Raw genomic sequence first — 21264 nt, forward strand, 5'->3', positions numbered from 1 at the left:
TAGAAGACACTTGTGTTTGCCCCTAAATTAACAGTCCCATGGAACACCTTGATGGTTGCTCCAAGTGTTAGTCCCCTAGAAGACCCTTGTGCTTGCTCCTAAAGTTACAATCGCATAGAAGACCCTTGTGATTGCTCCTAAAGTAACAGTCCTATGGAAAACCTTTATGCTTGCTTCTAAATTAACAAGAAGACTCTTGTGATTGTTACTAAAGTAACAGTCCCATGGTATACCTTCATGGTTGCTCCCAATGTTAGTCCCATAGAAGACACGTGTGTTTGCTCCTAAAGTAACAGTCCCCTAGAAGACCCTTGTGCTTTCTCCTAAAGTAAAAGTCCCCTAGAAGACCCTTGTGCTTTCTCCTAAAGTAAAAGTCCCCTAGAAGACCCTTGTGCTTTCTCCTAAAGTAACAGTACCCTAGAAGACCCTTGTGCTTTCTCCTAAAGTAAAAGTCCCCTAGAAGACCCTTGTGCTTTCTCTGAAAGAAACAGTCCCCTAAAAGACCCTTGTGCTTTCTCTGAAAGAAACAGTCCCATGGAAAACCTTGATGGTTACTCCCAATGTTAGTCCCATAGAAGACTCTTGTGCTTGGTCCTTAAGTTACAGTCCTATGGAAAACCTTGATGGTTGCTCCCAATGTTAGTCCCATAGAAGACCCTTGTGCATGGTCCTTAAGTTACAGTCCCATGGAAAACCTTGATGGTTGCTCCCAATGTTAGTCCCATAGAAGACCCTTGTGCATGGTCCTTAAGTAACAGTCCTATGGAAAACCTTGATGGTTGCTCCCAATGTTAGTCCCATAGAAGACCCTTGTGCATGGTCCTTAAGTTACAGTCCTATGGAAAACCTTGATGGTTGCTCCCAATGTTAGTCCCATAGAAGACCCTTGTGCATGGTCCTTAAGTAACAGTCCTATAGAAGACACTTGTGTTTGCCCCTAAATTAACAGTCCCATGGAACACCTTGATGGTTGCTCCAAGTGTTAGTCCCCTAGAAGACCCTTGTGCTTGCTCCTAAAGTTACAATCGCATAGAAGACCCTTGTGATTGCTCCTAAAGTAACAGTCCTATGGAACACCTTGATGATTGCTCCCAATGTTAGTCCCATAGAAGACCCTTGTGCTTGCTCCTAAAGTTACAATCGCATAGAAGACCCTTGTGATTGCCCCTAAAGAAACAGTCCCATGGAACACCTTGACGATTGCTTCCAATGTTAGTCCCCTAGAAGACCCTTGTGCATGGTCCTTAAGTTACAGTCCTATGGAAAACCTTGATGGTTGCTCCAAGTGTTAGTCCCATAGAAGACCCTTGTGCATGGTCCTTAAGTAACAGTCCTATGGAAAACCTTGATGGTTGCTCCCAATGTTAGTCCCATAGAAGACACTTGTGATTGCTCCTAAAGTAAGTCCCATGGAACACCTTGATGATTGCTCCCAATGTTAGTCCCCTAGAAGACCCTTGTGCTTGCTCCTAAAGTAACAGTCCCATGGAACACCTTGATGATTGCTCCCAATGTTAGTCCCATAGAAGACCCTTGTGCATGGTCCTTAAGAAACAGTCCTATGGAAAACCTTGATGGTTGCTCCCAATGTTAGTCCCATAGAAGACCATTGTGATTGCTCCTAAAGTAAGTCCCATGGAACACCTTGATGATTGCTCCCAATGTTAGTCCCCTAGAAGACCCTTGTGCTTGCTCCTAAAGTAACAGTCCCATGGAACACCTTGATGATTGCTCCCAATGTTAGTCCCATAGAAGACCCTTGTGCTTGCTCCTAAAGTAACAGTCCCATGGAACACCTTGATGATTGCTCCCAATGTTAGTCCCATAGAAGACCCTTGTGCATGGTCCTTAAGAAACAGTCCCATGGAACACCTTGATGATTGCTCCCAATGTTAGTCCCATAGAAGACCCTTGTGCATGGTCCTTAAGTTACAGTCCCATGGAACACCTTGATGATTGCTCCCAATGTTAGTCCCCTAGAAGACCATTGTGCTTGCTCCTAAAGTAACAGTCCCATGGAACACCTTGATGATTGCTCCCAATGTTAGTCCCCTAGAAGACCATTGTGCTTGCTCCTAAAGTAACAGTCCCATGGAACACCTTGATGATTGCTCCCAATGTTAGTCCCCTAGAAGACACTTGTGATTGCTCCTAAAGTAACAGTCCCATGGAACACCTTGATGATTGCTCCCAATGTTAGTCCCCTAGAAGACCATTGTGCTTGCTCCTAAAGTAACAGTCCCATGGAACACCTTGATGATTGCTCCCAATGTTAGTCCCCTAGAAGACCATTGTGCTTGCTCCTAAAGTAACAGTCCCATGGAACACCTTGATGATTGCTCCCAATGTTAGTCCCCTAGAAGACCATTGTGCTTGCTCCTAAAGTAACATCCCCTGAAAAAAACTTTATGACTATTCAGATATTCTCAGGAGAATAGATTTCTGACTCCAATATCATTATGTACCTACCAGACGTGTATTTACAACTGGAAATAATATAGCTATAGGTGCCCCTGATAACATGTGCAGATGAATTCTGAATACTGATGTCACAAGTTTACTTGGAGGTGCTGCTAGACAAAATATCTGAAAAATCAGCAAAAATAAAGTTAGTACAAAACAAAATTGGTAGACATGCTGGTTTAAGTCTGAAATATTTTATTTTATAAGGACAATAACTCATATAAGGAAATTAAAAGACAGAGGATGGATGTTGGACAAGAAAAGCTGACTATGCCCTTTGGACCAGGTGAGCTAAACATAAATCATTGTACTGTGAAAGTACTTTAATTCGTGGGTATCAATTTTCGTGGTTTGAGCAATATTTGCATGTTCATGGGTTTTAAATTCGTGGATTTTAGTTTTCTGTACAAAGAATAATATTTGAAAAAATTAAAGCCTTAATTTAGAAAGGAAGGTTACAAATAGTCTGAATTGCAGGAAATTGCAAAGTAGACATTGACCCATGTAAATTGTAGTGACAACACTAATTAACCTAAGATAAAGTGACCAACAGATTAAAAACCATCAAAGGTGTTAATTAGGCCATAAACATGTCTAAAGAAATCAATAACATAAACAAATGCTATAAAGGTATCTTGAATTGTCAAATAATTCTTATCAAAATCAAGCCCAGCATCAAATTATTATTTCTCATATGTACGAGAACTATGAGGATATAAAATGAACACTTTATCATACAAATGTACTAGCATATCAATATGCAATACCGGAAATCTGACATAGATTAAAAGGGTATAATCCTGCGTGCAGTTGTAGTTCTGTGACTGCTATCAAAGTATTTTCGTGATTTGGCGTTATTCATTTTATTCTATAGATCATATCAGTAGTCAAACCTACATGGGGATCTTTCCATGTCTTGATTTGGACAAAGGTTGTTTTATTTCGTTGGACACTTAAATTCGAGGATAATATACAAAAATAGCCTTTGTATGAGGTCGATACAAGGATATATTGACCTGAAAGAAGTATATTGACTGAGGACGAAGCCCCAGGTCGATATACTTCTTTGGGTCGATATATCCTGTATTGACCTCATACAAAGGCTATATTTGTTATATTATTAATTTCCGACCATGTTTGTATCAAAATCGTCATTTAGGTTTGTTGGAACTTAATAGATATTACATTGTCTCCTTGACAATAACAACATGTATTAGTTGTTATTTTATTTACTTTTTTCTTGGACATCTTATGTATTTGAAGATTTTTTTTCGTCAAATAATTGATCACAGGTATCATTTGTTTCAAAACGTTAAACAATATCCTGAAATTCATTACATGATGTCACAAAGTATATCGGTTTTTAGATATTCTAAAATAACCGTGCAATATGCTTTTTGCCGGTCAATATGCTTTTTGCTATCCGCCGTTTTCTCTCTACCTTCGAAAATATAGTTTAACATGTGACTATCCCTAAACGAATCAAATTTGTTAAAATATACAAATTGATAATATAGTCATCCACGAAAACCACGAAAATTGGTACCCTACGAATAAAAGTACTTTCACAGTAAATAAATTTTTGATCTATCTAATTCTGATGTCTGAATCAAGAGATTAAAGTTCTTAATAAAATTCTGATGCAACTGTACTTTTATTGTTAAGTTTTTTCTTCCCTATGATCTTTACTTCAATCCTAACAAAAAAAAATATATTGCTAGGTCTAGGTTTTGTCATGCAACAATCCACATGGACTTTTGTCTTGATTTCTATGTTTAAAGGGACAAAAGAAATATAAGTCTCAGTTATGGATCCTTTGCCACAAATTGATTTCTTAGAAAACTTAAATGACAATGTTTGTCAAATGAGGTCATAATAAGTTAAAGGGAAAATAACGTCATACCTAGAACCATTACAACAATACTGCCATATATTGTGATTTACTTCCTGTAAATAAAGGAAGGAAATCTTCATTGATACTCAAATGTCCAAACACATAATTTTTGTACTCAGCTGCTGATATAAATAGAAATTGATACACAGACTAGCTATATATATATAAATAAAGTCAGATGTATAATATAATTACTAAACATTAGTATGCTGATTGTTTTCATAACAAACATTAAGGTCAACTCTTGACTTAAATTTGATATTCAGTCTATAATTTTTTACCATGTTGACAACGTCTGAATTTAACCAATAGTTCTCCAATTACTTATCATTCTTTCTGGACATCTGAATTTGAACCTCTTATATAACAAACTAATCAAACAAGTCTGGTCTTAAATAAAGCAGTAATTGTCCACTTCAAAAGATTGATCCAGCAGCAAGTACTTATTTTCAAATAATTGGTTAGACCTAGCTGGTGATGAACCCACAACCTCTCACATCTGAGGTGAGTCTGCTACGATGAACCCACAGCCTCTCACTTCTTAGGTGAGTCTGCTATGATGAACCCACAACCTCTCACTTCTGAGGTGAGTCTGCTATGATGAACCCAGAACCTCTCACATCTGAGGTGCCTATGCTACGATGAACTCACAACCGCTCACATTTGAGGTGAGTCTGCTACGATGAACCCACAACCTCTCACATCTGAGGTGCCTATGCTACGATGAACCCACAACCTCTCACATCTGAGGTGAGTCTGCTACCATGAACACACAACCTCTCACATCTGAGGTGAGTCTGCTAGGATGAACCTACAGCCTCTCACATCTGAGGTGAGTCTGCTACGATGAACCCACAACCTCTCTCATCTGAGGTGAGTCTGCAACGATGAACCCACAACCTCTCACATCTGAGGTGAGTCTGCTATGATGAACCCACAGCCTCTCACATCTGAGGTGAGTCTGCTATGATGAACCCACAGCCTCTCACATCTAAAGTGAGTCTGCTTCAATGAACCCACAACCTCTCTAAGGTGAGTCTGCTACCACGAACCCACAACTTCTCACATCTGAGGTGAGTCTGCTACTATGAACCCACAACCTCTCACATCTGAGGTGAGTCTGCTACCATGAACCCACAGCCTCTCACATCTGAGGTGAGTCTGCTACCATGAACCCACAGCCTTTCACATCTGAGGTGAGTCTGCTACCATGAACCCACAACCTCTCACAACTGAGGTGAGTCTGCTACCATGAACCCACAACCTCTCACATCTGAGGTGATTCTGCTACCATGAACCCACAACCTCTCACATCTGAGGTGAGTCTGCTACCATGAACCCACAACCTCTCACATCTGAGGTGATTCTGCTACCATGAACCCACAACCTCTCACATCTGAGGTGAGTCTGCTACCATGAACCCACAACCTCTCATATTTAAGGTGAGTCTGCTATGATGAACCCACAACCTCTCACATCTGAGGTGAGTCTGCTATGATGAACCCACAGCCTCTCACATCTAAGGTGAGTCTGCTTCAATGAACCCACAACCTCTCACATTTAAGATGAGTCTGCTATGATAAACCCACAACCTCTCACATCTGAGGTGAGTTTGCTATGATGAACCCACAATCTCTCATATCTGAGGTGACTCTGCTACCATGAACCCACAACCTCTCACTTCTGAGGTGAGTATGCTACGATGGACCCACAACCTCTCACATCTGACTGAGTATGCTACAACAAGACCAGGTGCATGTATTCATCGATAGAAGTTTGAAATGTGTTAAGTCAGATGAAAGATTGATTTATAATATTATAATACTACTTTGCTATTATAATGATAAATATATAATGAATTGAGCTTTAATACAGTTATAATAACAAAATTAGTTAGACACATCAAAAATTGTAATAAGGTTTCAAGACAGCATAGTTTGACTTGTAATTCTTATTTGATGGACCTTAGTTATATTAGTCAGGCTTGTAAATTAAAGTGGAAGACTTATCACTGTAATAATGGTTTGCTAATTCCTTTCATGAACCTTTTTAAAGTCTTTATCTGCCTACAATCTTTTTAACATCCTTTGAGGGCCCTAAACTTGGTATCGAAAGTTTAATTGAACTGGACCAACTGAACATCATTTTGTATCATGCTAACAGTGTAGATGGAAAGATAATTAGGAATTTTATACTCTTTTCATACTTTGTCCTCTGTAACATTTGCCACCAAAGATCCATATCAATTATTATTGTATAGATTTTATTGGAGGAAATGTGGTCCATACTGGGATTATCTATAGTTAATTCAATAACATGAAAAACCTGGTTCAGATCATTCCGGGAAAGTTCGTTTAGCTAGATATACTGACATACTACTGTTTATTGAGAATCAATCATCTTTTAATCATCAGAGAATATCTACCTCAGGGTCAAAACAATACCATCCCTTTCAATAATACATTATTCTAGATTATCTTTAACAGGACTCCAGGCTAGAACACATTCTCCTGACAATGGTCTATTAGTAAAGCTTGGGTCTTTAATTATTTCACAGTATTCCATTCCGTAAATTTTCTAAACTAAATTACTGTCATGACTGTGTGGATTCCATTCAAATTGAATCTTTATTATATTGACATTGTACATTTTTTATTTTGTAATCACATATTCTGTTTCATATGTTTTAATTGTGTTGTTTCAGAGTAATTCATCAATTGATTTTAAACTTTTAAAATGTTAAATTCACATTAACACAATTTTATCCATTTAGTATTTTTGAATGAGCATTTTATTTAATATGTTTTTCATCAACTGAATCTTGTCAACCAGATGTAAATAAATTGATTCACCAAAAGCAGCTGGATACGACCCCAGAGGTCCAACCCTGAACAGTCATGACAGTTGCAGCAAAAATGGAAACAATATTCACATTTGATACAGGTCTTAATTTGAATTACAAATATTTGACACATAAGAAGTTTATGTCACAGAAAAACTGTAGTCAAAGAACTAAGGATTGGTTATAGGATTTGAATTTATATTCAATTTTTTGCTTTTGTGCAATACACTTTACCGTTGCAAATTTAAAATTATTTTTACCCCCCTCCCTTTTTTTTCTTTAATGCAATACACTATGCTGTTGCAAATACACCCTCCCCCCCAAAAAAAAAAAATGGTTTCCCCCATACCTGCATCATTGTAGCAATATGACATGGATTCAGTATATAAATCATCTGACGTGTTGCAAGTTTAAATCCAAGTTCTATTCCAAATGTTGTACACATAACCACTAATAATATTCTCTTCCCACAGTAATCCCGATCAGATTTGAGTGGAACATTTGGTAAAGTAAGATGGAGAGTAGCTATTACTACTACAATCCCAGACACTATTGTCGTAAAAACACTTTCAATAATTCGCTGCTGGACTGATAAAAAAGTTTGGCACAGATCCCCGCCATTTCCAGCCAGTTCAAAATTCACTCCAGTATAGGACCAGTCAAACCATCCAGGATCAGCTATAACATTGCCACCTATGTTTTCTGTCATTGTTACCACACCAGACGTTTTATCTTGAGAACCTGGAAACAAAAGACAAAATTATCAATCAGATTTAACAAAGGCATTGTTTCATGGCCTTGTAAATTAAGATTACAAAATTTATATACAAGTAGTATTGATTTGTAAAATGTAAATTATTCATTTGAGGATTACTGTTGGAGGGCCTTGGGGAAGAGTAGCTTTATCATTGCTTGCTGTGCTACCCTTTTAAAATAAAGTATTTGCTTGACTTACTTACCAATAGAATAGATTATGGATAGCTCCATACTTCATACGCTTTACTTACTTACCAATAGAATACGTTATGGATAGTTCCATACTTCATACGCTTTACTTACTTACCAATAGAATAGGTTATGGATAGTTCCATACTTCATACGCTTTACTTACTTACCAATAGAATACGTTATGGATAGTTCCATACTTCATACGCTTTACTTACTTACCAATAGAATAGGTTATGGATAGTTCCATACTACATTTACTTATTTCAAACTAATGAAGGGAAAAATCAAACTTTTGATAACTTGTTACTACGTTTTATACAGGTCAAGTACAAACCAATAAATTCCAATATTTTTTAAATCTCCATCCAAAAGGAAACCTGTGAGATTATAAACCTTTTTCTTTTTACAATTATATTTACTTCGTATTGATATTATTTTAACATCATACACCATTGTTAATGGATTTTTTGGCTGAAGCAAATGTAGGTCAATATTACTACATTATTGACACCAGGTGTATTTTGTTCTTCTGTTAATACATTAAAAGGGTACTTCTTCAATAAACAATTACTTCATGATCTACTATCCATCCATTACCTGGTTAATAGTGTCTTATTAAGTAGATTATAAATTAAAGAGGCATTATTTCACAGGCACTGAGAGTAATGCAGAAGAGACCAGAGAAGACAAAACTGAAATTAAAAGTAGGGAAAACTGTTAACAATCTATTTTTTTCTTCAATTTTTTACTTTTAACCTACTACATTTTTTCAAATTCTTGGAAAATCAAAAGAACAATTACTTATTAAGACAATACATTTTTGTCCGAGAGAGATTTTCGAGGCAAAATTTTGACTTTTTAAAAACTTTTGCAGTACAAGATGAGGGTTAAGTAAAAATTAACTATAGATAAAAAAAACCCACTAAAAATGCAGTATGAAACTCTAATTACTAATCTAAATATTTACTTTCTCACAATTCTAAGAAAACTGAACCTTTTATATCCCTGTATGTTCTGTCATTTGAGAGTATTTAACTACCGGTATGTTGTAACTCGATTAAGCTTATGATTTTAGAGATACCCAGTAATACAGATAATCTAAGTCACAAACATTAACCTTATGACAAGTGAACTTTAATTATAAATTATTCATATGTTTAGATAGATAGATAACATATTTTTTAAATCAAACAAAGGATCAATTATGGGCAAAATAAGTATACTGTTTTACAGCACAATATTGAGAAAAAATAAAGAAATAATAAACTGCTTCTCTTAGAGCAGCTTGATACGACCACAGAGATCCAACCCTGAACCATTAGGGTGTCCAGCTTAATACACAGGGGTGTCATTCGGTGAACGAGAGAAATGATCGTGAAAGAATATCTAATGGGAGTCAAGTATTGCGAGACAATCATGAAAGCTCTGGTAACGGGTCGTGAAAGATATTTAATCAAGAAGACATATGAAAAGTCAGTAAATAATATAATTTTATTAATTACACAGACAAATTTACAACAAAATAAAACTGTCTGTCAAAATGGTTTAACATTATGATCAGTATATGAGTAAATTCAGTTTTAAAAGTAAACAGTTTTTACAAAACATCAAAAGGCAGATTGCTTCTCGACTTTGCGATGACGTAAAAAAAGGTAAACAAACATGATTTTTTCACAAATTGGAATAAAATAAACTACTTTTATCCGAATAAGGGCATTCTATTTGAATGAATCAAATGGTTCTCAAAGTTATTTTGTATAAACATAATCTGAAATGTGGTAAAAAAAGAACTATTTAAACAAATTTTTTTTTTTGGATGGTGAAAGATCAGGTACCATCGTTAAAGATCTGATGCTATGAAGACGTTCAAATTATTCTTCAATTATATGATAATTAATATTTGTTATTGGTATTGAGAAAAACTAGATTGGCCAAGATCCTCATTAAATTTAAACATTTCAAAGTGTTAATATTTTCAAAAAAGTTAATTTTATATTATGATCCACCAATGTATATATATTGTTTTATCCTACAAGTTACACCCGTCACTTGAAACTTTTGCTTAAACATGGATCTCTACGCTTAAAGACAATCCATATTATCGCTTGCTCAAGATATATAAGCGGGGTAACAGGAGATTTTATTTGTACAAGTACAAATAATACAAACAAATTATTATTTGTGCATTTGTGAACATGTTATTTGTAAAATAGTTGTCTGATTGTAAGATGAAGGTTTTTATTGTCATGTGAAGTTCTCACTTATCGCGAGTTATAGGATAACTACATTTTGTATATTGGATCCTAAAATCTACATCTTCATCAGACAGAATTCACCTGAATTCGACTTTGCCTCATTTCATGGATGAAGGTATAGTTTTGTGGTCAAGTCCGTATTGCAGATTTGTTAAGTAATAATACGATAACTGTCTGTAAGGTTGTAAGGTGTACATTTTTGACTTCTGCAAGGTTTCAAATAACATTGACCTCATTATCATGCATCATTTGGCAATGTTCGTTTTATGTTGTTTGGCATTTTGTTTATATACCTATATATGCTATAGCGCCATGGAATTTGGTGTATGATGTCTGCCTGTCTGTCTGCATGTTTCATATTATTATGACGTCTATTGTATTTGATATATTGAATGAAAGTAAGATGTCTATGTTTGGCTGTCGGTCAGGGTTCATATACTTTCGACCTTTTGTTCGGAATTAATTGACCAAACATAACATTTACATTTGTCAGTTTCTCAGGTACTGTAACGATCGGAACAATGACCTATATTTGGAGTACGGAATGTTTGTAAAGATTTGTATATGGCATGGTTCATCTGACCTTGGCCCCTTTTTATGAATCATTGACAATCTTAAGCGTATTTGACGCTTCTAGTAAAACCCTTAATATTACAAACATTCAACTAATATACTATCATAAGTACGAGACATTCAGCATTTGCGCTCTGGTATTCTTTAGTCTGTACTCTGTAATATATAGTTATCTCATTGGAAATCAATCCACATCTGCACGCTGTATATAAAGATATATAGAACTTAAGAAAAAAAAGTTACACAAAATGTTGGTTATTGTTCAATCTCAAATTGTTCATGAAAGATGATATTTTTGCGATAAGTTTTTGGTTGATGGTTAACATTTTGGTTTGACCGTTGCATACCCATATTATTGGCTAAATAGTGGCTGTTTGTCTGAATTGAACTAGACCGATTCTCAGAGCCAAATTTTTCACACTGATTTAGACAAGTTTTGAGTTGGGCTTTTTTTTTAACTTTCGAGGTAAAGTGTTGAATCAAAAAACTAGAGGGTCCAAGGACCCTGTGTCGCTCACCTGATATTTTTATTTACAATTGTTGCATGATAAATGCAACTGTTGTACTGTCATTTAGTTTCAGAGATATAATACTAAAAAGTGCATTTGAAACCTATGTTTTATTTCAGCCATGTGGGCAGGCAGGGTCATCATACACAGTGGTCCCTGGATATCCTAGTGGTGATTTAAACCAAGTTTGTTTAAATTCAACAGTTGTTTCAGGGGAGAATTTTTGTAAAATTTATCTAACAAGAAATGCAAAGTAATGAGAAAGGTGTGAAGTAGTTTTGTTGTTGCGCAACCCCCCCCCCCCCACTTTGCCAAAAAAAGCAAAAAGGTAATAAAAAATTATCATATAAGGGCAATCTATCCTATTCATGATTTCTGCAAAATTCAGTTGATTGTGCAAGGGTTGTATAGCCAGCTGAGGTCGTTAAAAACTCTCTTTCTTTTGTTGTTGCAGATAGATCTTGACCTGATAAGCAATTTTACCACATGTCAGATTTGCTCTAAATGCTTTGGTTTTTGAGTGATAAGCCAAAAACTGCATTTTACCCCTATGTTCTATTTTTAGCCATGGCGGCCATCTTGATTGGTTGGCCGGGTCACCGGACACAATTTTTAAACTAGATACCCCAATGATGATTGTGGCCAAGTTTGGTTTAATTTGGTCCAGTAGTTTCAGAGGAGAAGATTTTTGTAAAAGATAACTAAGATTTACGAAAAATGGTTAAAAATTGACTATAAAGGGCAATAACTCCTAAAGGGGTCAACAGACCATTTTGGTCATGTTGACTTATTTGTAGATCTTATTTAGCTGAACATTTTTGCTGTTTACAGTTTATCTCTATCTATAATAATATTCAAGATAATAACCAAAAACAGCAAAATTTCCTTAAAATTACCAATTCAGGGGCAGCAACCTATCAACGAATTGTCCGATTCATCTCAAAATTTCAGGGCAGATAGATCTTGACCTGATAAACAATTTTACTACATGTCAGATTTGCTCTAAATGCTTCCGTTTTTGAGTGATAAGCCAAAAACTGCATTTTACCCCTATGTTCTATTTTTAGCCATGGCGGCCATCTTGGTTGGGCGGGCGGGTCACCGGACACAATTTTTAAACTAGATACCCCAATGATGATTGTGGCCTAGTTTGGTTTAATTTGGTCCAGTAGTTTCAGAGGAGAAGATTTTTGTAAAAGATAATTAAGATTTACGAAAAATGGTTAAAAATTGACTATAAAGGGCAATAACTTCTAAAGGGGTCAACAGACCATTTTGGTCATGTTGACTTATTTGTAGATCTTACTTTGTTGAACATTTTTGCTGTTCACAGTTTATCTCTATCTATAATAATATTCAGGATAATAACCAAAAACAGCAAAATTTTCTCAAAATTACCAATTCAGGGGCAGCAACCTATCAACGGGTTGTCCGATTCATCTGAAAATTTCAGGGCAGATACATCTTAACCTGATAAACAATTTTACCCCATGTCAGATTTGCTCTAAATGCTTTGGTTTTTGAGTTATAAGCCAAAAACTGCATTTTACCCCTATGTTCTATTTTTAGCCATGGCGGCCATCTTGGTTGGTTGGGCAGGTCACAGGACACAATTTTTAAACTAGATACCCCAATGATGATTGTGGCCAAGTTTGGTTTAATTTGGTCCAGTAGTTTCAGAGGAGAAGATTTTTGTAAAAGTTAACGACGGACGACGACGACGAATTTAAACACTTTTAAGGAAAGAATATTTTTATTTTACTGTACTATCAGATACACCAAAGATTAAATTTCAAATATATCATGATATATTGAAATATGGCCATTATAGTTACAAATAGCGTGTCTTTTTTAATTAATTCGATAGGCATGCATTGTGCCTTTTGTGTTTTTTTTTTTATAAAGTACTGCATATTTTCTTTATCTTATTGCACAGTAATGTTGAAGAAGTTGAACCATTTTGACAGACATATTTTTTTGTTCGGATTTGTTCTGCGTTTTGAAAATTAAGCTATTTATTCACAGATTCTGAACTAGAATTTACATTCAATGTCTTTCACGATCCGGTACCAGAGCTTTCACGATCGTCTCGCAATACTTGACTCCTGTTAGATATTCTTTCACGATCATTTCTCTCGTTAAACCAAATGACACCTGTGATACAGGTCTGAATTTGGATTGTAAAAAAATATTTGATATATTATAGGTTTCTGACACAGATTAAATGTAGTCAAAGAACTTGAAATTAGTTACATGATTTGAATTTATATTCAACTGAAGATTTCTTGTTGTTTTGCAATACACTGTGCTGTGGGGCAATACTAAGTAAATCTGTTTTCAGACTTTATACAAAGAATTAGCAAATTAAATTGTGACCCCCTCCCCCCAAATTACTCTTTGGAAATTTATTACCCCCTCCCCTCAAAAATATAATATTGGAAGAAATTTTCTTTTTAATTTCTTAAATCTTGAGGAAAAAACCTAAACATATAAACTGTTGACATAGAGATACATGTATGTCTAACCAGTATATAATTTGATACAAAAATGAAAATCAAATTAGCCAAACTTTAAGATGTAAATTATACCAAATACTGATAGTCAATGAACAGTAACTGAAGGACCAGGGTCTAATTGTTTCTGAGAAATAGAAGATAAGCCTATGTTAAAACAACTACTGTAAAAGCAGAAATTTTCATGGAGGATTTAATTTTGTTTATTTCATGGAAAGATTATATCCAAAAAATTAAAACCCCCACGAAAATTTAACCTACATATAATATCACTACCATTTTGGAAACCAAAAAATTAAATCCCCATCAAATCTTAAACAGAGACAAAACTACGGAATTTAAACCCCACGAAAATTAATGTTTCTTCTATTAACCCTTTCCTCTATAGTGACGCCTTTTGACGCCACCCCTTTACTCCATAATGACACTTTTGACACCTGTGTAGTACCTCAGTTGAAATACTTTGACTACAAAGTGTCTGCTTTAGACTTAATAAAATTTGTATCCAACATGAAAAGGATATTCATAAGAATATCTGACTTGAATTTGTTTGATGAAATATTTGTTTTTTTTCGCAATTTGTTTATACTTTAAAGCATATTTTTAGCATTTTATTGAAAAATCCTATGCAAATCAAGTATGCAAAAAAAATGTCAATGGAGGAAAGGGTTAATGGAAAGAACCAAATGAAAGTCTTCCTGTACTGTAGTAGTGTAATATACATAAACAATTTGAACTGACAAATTTTTGCTGGAAAATATCGTAGTATAAGTATGAACTCTAATAAAAGTTTAACATTTTAAAAATATGAGCCTACACGTTAACTCAAATGTCATTCACTTTTATGATTTCTATAAATATCTCTTTTTTTCAAATAAGTGTAGTTTTAAGATGAGTATAGAAACATGATATTAACACCTCTTATTACAGACATACTTTGTATATATTTCTGTACTAAAATTTATCAAATAGCACATGGTTTACATAAGTGACGTAAATCAATTTCTTGGTCACTACCAGTTCTAGTGGATGGTGGAGTTCACATGGCATTTAAAGGTTAAACAAATAATACTACATGTATTTGAATTATACTAGTATCAATTTTCTAAGAGCTTAACATAAGAATATCATTCTTTATAGATTAAAGGGCTTAACATTAGAATATCACTCTATATAGGGCTTAACATAAGAATATCACTCTATATAGATTATAGGGCTTAACATAAGAATATCATTCTATATAGGGCTTAACATAAGAATATCATTCTTTATAGATTAAAGGGCTTAACATAAGAATATCATTCTTTGTAGATTATAGGGCTTAACATTAGAATATCATTCTATATAGATTAAAGGGCTTAACATTAGAATATCATTCTTTGTAGATTATAAGGCTTAACATAAGAATATCATTCTTTGTAGATTAAAGGGCTTAACATTAGAATATCACTCTTTGTAGATTATAGGGCTTAACATAAGAATATCATTCTTTGTAGATTAAAGGGCTTAACATAAGAATATCACTCTTTGTAGATTATAGGGCTTAACATTAGAATATCATTCTTTATAGATTATAGGGCTTAACATTAGAATATCATTCTTTGTAGATTAAAGGGCTTAACATAAGAATATCACTCTATATAGATTAAAGGGCTTAACATAAGAATATCATTCTTTATAGATTATAGGGCTTAACATAAGAATATCACTCTTTGTAGATTATAGGGCTTAACATTAGAATATCATTCTTTATAGATTAAAGGGCTTAACATTAGAATATCACTCTTTGTAGATTATAGGGCTTAACATAAGAATATCACTCTATATAGATTAAAGGGCTTAACATAAGAATATCATTCTTTGTAGATTATAGGGCTTAACATAAGAATATCACTCTATATAGATTAAAGGGCTTAACATAAGAATATCATTCTTTGTAGATTATAGGGCTTAACATAAGAATATCACTCTTTGTAGATTATAGGGCTTAACATTAGAATATCATTCTTTATAGATTAAAGGGCTTAACATTAGAATATCACTCTTTGTAGATTATAGGGCTTAACATAAGAATATCACTCTATATAGATTAAAGGGCTTAACATAAGAATATCATTCTTTGTAGATTAAAGGGCTTAACATAAGAATATCACTCTATATAGATTAAAGGGCTTAACATAAGAATATCATTCTTTATAGATTATAGGGCTTAACATAAGAATATCATTCTTTATAGATTAAAGGGCTTAACATTAGAATATCATTCTTTGTAGATTAAAGGGCTTAACATAAGAATATCATTCTTTATAGATTTAAGGGCTTAACATTAGAATATCATTCTTTGTAGATTATAGGGCTTAACATAAGAATATCATTCTTTGTAGATTAAAGGGCTTAACATAAGAATATCACTCTATATAGGGCTTAACATAAGAATATCATTCTTTGTAGATTAAAGGGCTTAACATAAGAATATCACTCTTTATAGATTAAAGGGCTTAACATTAGAATATCATTCTTTGTAGATTAAAGGGCTTAACATTAGAATATCATTCTTTGTAGATTAAAGGGCTTAACATTAGAATATCACTCTTTATAGATTATAGGGCTTAACATAAGAATATCATTCTTTGTAGATTAAAGGGCTTAACATAAGAATATCACTCTTTATAGATTAAAGGGCTTAACATTAGAATATCATTCTTTGTAGATTAAAGGGCTTAACATAAGAATATCACTCTTTATAGATTATAGGGCTTAACATAAGAATATCACTCTTTATAGATTAAAGGGCTTAACATTAGAATATCATTCTTTGTAGATTAAAGGGCTTAACATAAGAATATCATTCTATATAGATTATAGGGCTTAACATTAGAATATCATTCTTTATAGATTAAAAGGCTTAACATTAGAATATCATTCTTTATAGGGCTTAACATAAGAATATCATTCTTTGTAGATTATAGGGCTTAAGGTAGATAGGGTGTCTTCCTCCATCTTGGATTTTGAAATACTAGAAAACAAGGTCTAGATCTTTGATGAAATGTGCAAATGTTTATAGTAGTAGGTAATTCATGTGTAAGAATTTTCATTATAATATAGAAAATGCCATGTTTGATCATATTTATGATTGTATTTTACAAAAATAAGAATCCTTTTGTTTGATACATTTTTTTCCAACTTTGTCAAATAAGGGGAGGCAACTCAAATGCAAGGGCAGATAATCCAGATAGTGTTACTTTTACTATAGAATGTGTTAGGAATTTACCCATTTTTACATGTAGCAAGAAAACGAGTCCGGTGACCCCATTTTTTCTTTTTCTTATCTGAAAGCATAATATTGAAGCTATCTTCTCATATTTTATCTCAAAATTCTATGGTGTGGTTTGCATTTTATGGCGGAAAAATGGGTTTTCCATGCATAATCTATACAAAGTCTTGACAATTTTGAACAACCTGTAGCGTGAAAATAAGTCCGGTGACCCATTCTTTTTATTAATGTTTTTAAACAAGCAGGATATGAACTACATTTTGGCAAATTATTAAAAGATTCTATGGATTATAATTTAGACACCCCATCTACCTTAACATTAGAATATCATTCTATATAGATTATAGGGCTTAACATTAGAATATCATTCTTTATAGATTAAAAGGCTTAACATTAGAATATCATTCTTTATAGGGCTTAACATAAGAATATCATTCTTTGTAGATTATAGGGCTTAACATTAGAATATCATTCTATATAGATTATAGGGCTTAACATTAGAATATCATTCTTTATAGATTAAAAGGCTTAACATTAGAATATCATTCTTTATAGATTAAAAGGCTTAACATTAGAATATCATTCTTTGTAGATTATAGGGCTTAACATAAGAATATCATTCTATATAGATTATAGGGCTTAACATTAGAATATCATTCTTTGTAGATTATAGGGCTTAACATTAGAATATCATTCTTTGTAGATTATAGGGCTTAACATTAGAATATCATTCTTTATAGATTAAAAGGCTTAACATTAGAATATCATTCTTTGTAGATTATAGGGCTTAACATAAGAATATCATTCTATATAGATTATAGGGCTTAACATTAGAATATCATTCTTTGTAGATTATAGGGCTTAACATAAGAATATCACTCTTTATAGATTAAAGGGCTTAACATTAGAATATCATTCTTTGTAGATTAAAGGGCTTAACATAAGAATATCATTCTATATAGATTATAGGGCTTAACATTAGAATATCATTCTTTATAGATTAAAAGGCTTAACATTAGAATATCATTCTTTATAGGGCTTAACATAAGAATATCATTCTTTGTAGATTATAGGGCTTAACATTAGAATATCATTCTATATAGATTATAGGGCTTAACATTAGAATATCATTCTTTATAGATTAAAAGGCTTAACATTAGAATATCATTCTTTATAGGGCTTAACATAAGAATATCATTCTTTGTAGATTATAGGGCTTAACATTAGAATATCATTCTATATAGATTATAGGGCTTAACATTAGAATATCATTCTTTATAGATTAAAAGGCTTAACATTAGAATATCATTCTTTATAGGGCTTAACATAAGAATATCATTCTTTGTAGATTATAGGGCTTAACATTAGAATATCATTCTATATAGATTATAGGGCTTAACATTAGAATATCATTCTTTATAGATTAAAAGGCTTAACATTAGAATATCATTCTTTATAGATTAAAAGGCTTAACATTAGAATATCATTCTTTGTAGATTATAGGGCTTAACATAAGAATATCATTCTATATAGATTATAGGGCTTAACATTAGAATATCATTCTTTGTAGATTATAGGGCTTAACATTAGAATATCATTCTTTGTAGATTATAGGGCTTAACATTAGAATATCATTCTTTATAGATTAAAAGGCTTAACATTAGAATATCATTCTTTGTAGATTATTGGGTTTTCTGAACATATATATTGAAAAGTATCAACTGCTGGTCATCAAGTAAATCTGGTAAATAAATAATCAAAATAGTTAAAAAGCTTCACATTGTGTCCAGCGGCTGATATTTGAAATAAACAAACCCAAGTTATTATCTGTGTTGATTGTTTACAAAACAAGGTCAACTTTTGTATTTATCATTATCAATTGAGGTGAAAATAAAGATCATTATATGTTCCTGTACAGTTTGAAAATAAAATATATATAACAATATAAAAATAAAAATATAAACAAGATTATTATACTTAAATAAAATATCAGTAAAAATTGTTGAATTAATGAGGCTACACAAATCCTTGTTCAAGTATTCATTTGATCGCATTTTCATTCACATAAAATCCCACATTAAATGTACATGTCGAATCAATTTAAATTTAATAATGCCAAAATGATTAAATCCATTAATTTTTTTGTCATTCAATATTCAATACAAATATATTTATTTTGTTTGAGTTTAATGTGTTATCCACTCAGTCATTGGGTTACATGTAAATAAAGTTTATTTATATTTGTATATACCAATGTATATGCTTCAGGAATCTGATGTTCATGGTCAGTAGTAGTTGTTTGTTGATATGATTCATAAGCGTTTCTTGTTTTTTATATACAAATGTAGATTAGACCACTGGTTTTCCTGTTTGAATGGTTTTACATGTACACTAGTCATTTTGGGGCCCTTTATAACTAACTGTTCGATGTGAGCCAATACTCAGTGTTGAAGTTTTTTACAAGTTGTGACTTGGATGGAAAGTTGTCTCATTAGCACTCATACCAGATCTTCTTCTATCTATTCAAACATTTCAGTTGATATGTATCTTCTATTGTTAGGATAGTTTAGCTAGTTACATCTGACAAAATACCCTTTGGTATATATTTCTTCAATAGTACACACAAATTAGTGTATTTCTAAACAGTTAACAAATGTAAACTGACATTAAATCATTTACACAAATCAATAGTATGTCCTGTCCTGATCATAATCTCCCCTAATGATAGAAATATTTTCATTTTTTACTAATGTCATGCATTGATAAGAAATATTTCCCTTGAAATATGAGATTTGACAGGAACATCCTGTTTCTTTTTAACATGTAAGAGTACAAGTGAAACCAGGTACACCTTGTCAATATGTTGAAATGTAATCTTACAAGAAATATTGTTCCATGTTAGAGTGTTAGAGTAAATAGAAACAGTTGTGTTCCATTTATTGAAACTTATTTTTGAAAACATGCAGAAAAAGTCAAAATTAGAACTGTCTGTTATAAACAAGGACTTATATACAAAAATGCTGTAGAAATCATCAGTGAGAATCCGAAGCTTAAGGTTTAGAAAGGGGTTTAATTACTGGAGGAAAGGATGGATGAATTTTGTGCATAATTTCAATCCTTTTTTTTTAGTTTTTTCATTATAGTATGGTAATACAGTTCCGTCAATTTTAAGGAAGTGATCAATTTTTGTTTTAAATAGATAAAAAAAAAAGCATTACATGTGTCAACCTGACACTTTGTTACTGAATTTGCTTAACAAATATTTTATGCATTTTTTTTTATTTTTATCAATTCATGTAACATGTTCACAATTAAAAGTTTCATTAGTTTAAACAGAAGAAATTACCAAATAAATGTTCCTTTAAAATTCTAATTAAAATCAACTTTACATTACAGTTTAAAAATTCAGACATGTTAAATGACTTTTGTATAATATCAATGGTAAACTTACATGTGGAGTCTGTGATTAATCAACTGGTTCTACTGGTACCCTTATTGTTACTATCTATGTAATATCATTAATCAATATCCTCAATACTTCTGACATTTACACGAACCATTTCAAAAACAAAATTAAATGCAAAAAAAAGGTAGTATTACAAACTGGGACTAGTTATATATATATGTTCCAGACCATATGAGTATTTGGACCATACGCATATGGTCATGACCATATGGGTATATACTCATATGGTACGACCATATGCGTATGGTCCGACCGTACGTGTATGGTCGGAGTCATTAACATTCTGTTACAGCTTACGTTTAATACTTCTAAACTCTTCATATGGTATGACCGTAAAAGACGCTATCACATAGGTAATTTTATTATTATATTATGATAAAAAGATTTGCTAGATAAAAATCAGAAGTTTCACAAAGTTTATTTTACTTACTTGTCAAAACTATAAAAAACACATTTTATACCGATGGTCATTACCGATGACCATTGTCGATTTGTTATAAGGGGTGAATGGCAATATTTTGACTTAA

General features: G+C 32.8%; 1 protein-coding gene across 1 annotated transcript in view; it reads right to left on the reverse strand.

The window, feature by feature from the left end:
- LOC143066961 (transmembrane protein 164-like) overlaps positions 1-21264 on the reverse strand; it is a 45019-nt gene that overhangs the window by 18975 nt on the left and 4780 nt on the right. The window contains exons 2-3 of the mRNA XM_076239850.1: positions 7549-7940; positions 2470-2586 (exon numbers count right to left, since the gene is read on the reverse strand). Of these exons, the coding sequence (XP_076095965.1) occupies positions 2470-2586; positions 7549-7908 (477 nt within the window). The 5' untranslated portion in view covers positions 7909-7940. The remainder of the gene's footprint in view (positions 1-2469; positions 2587-7548; positions 7941-21264) is intronic.

This window comes from Mytilus galloprovincialis, chromosome 3 (assembly GCF_965363235.1).
Source record: "Mytilus galloprovincialis chromosome 3, xbMytGall1.hap1.1, whole genome shotgun sequence".
Lineage (NCBI taxonomy): Eukaryota > Metazoa > Mollusca > Bivalvia > Mytilida > Mytilidae > Mytilus > Mytilus galloprovincialis.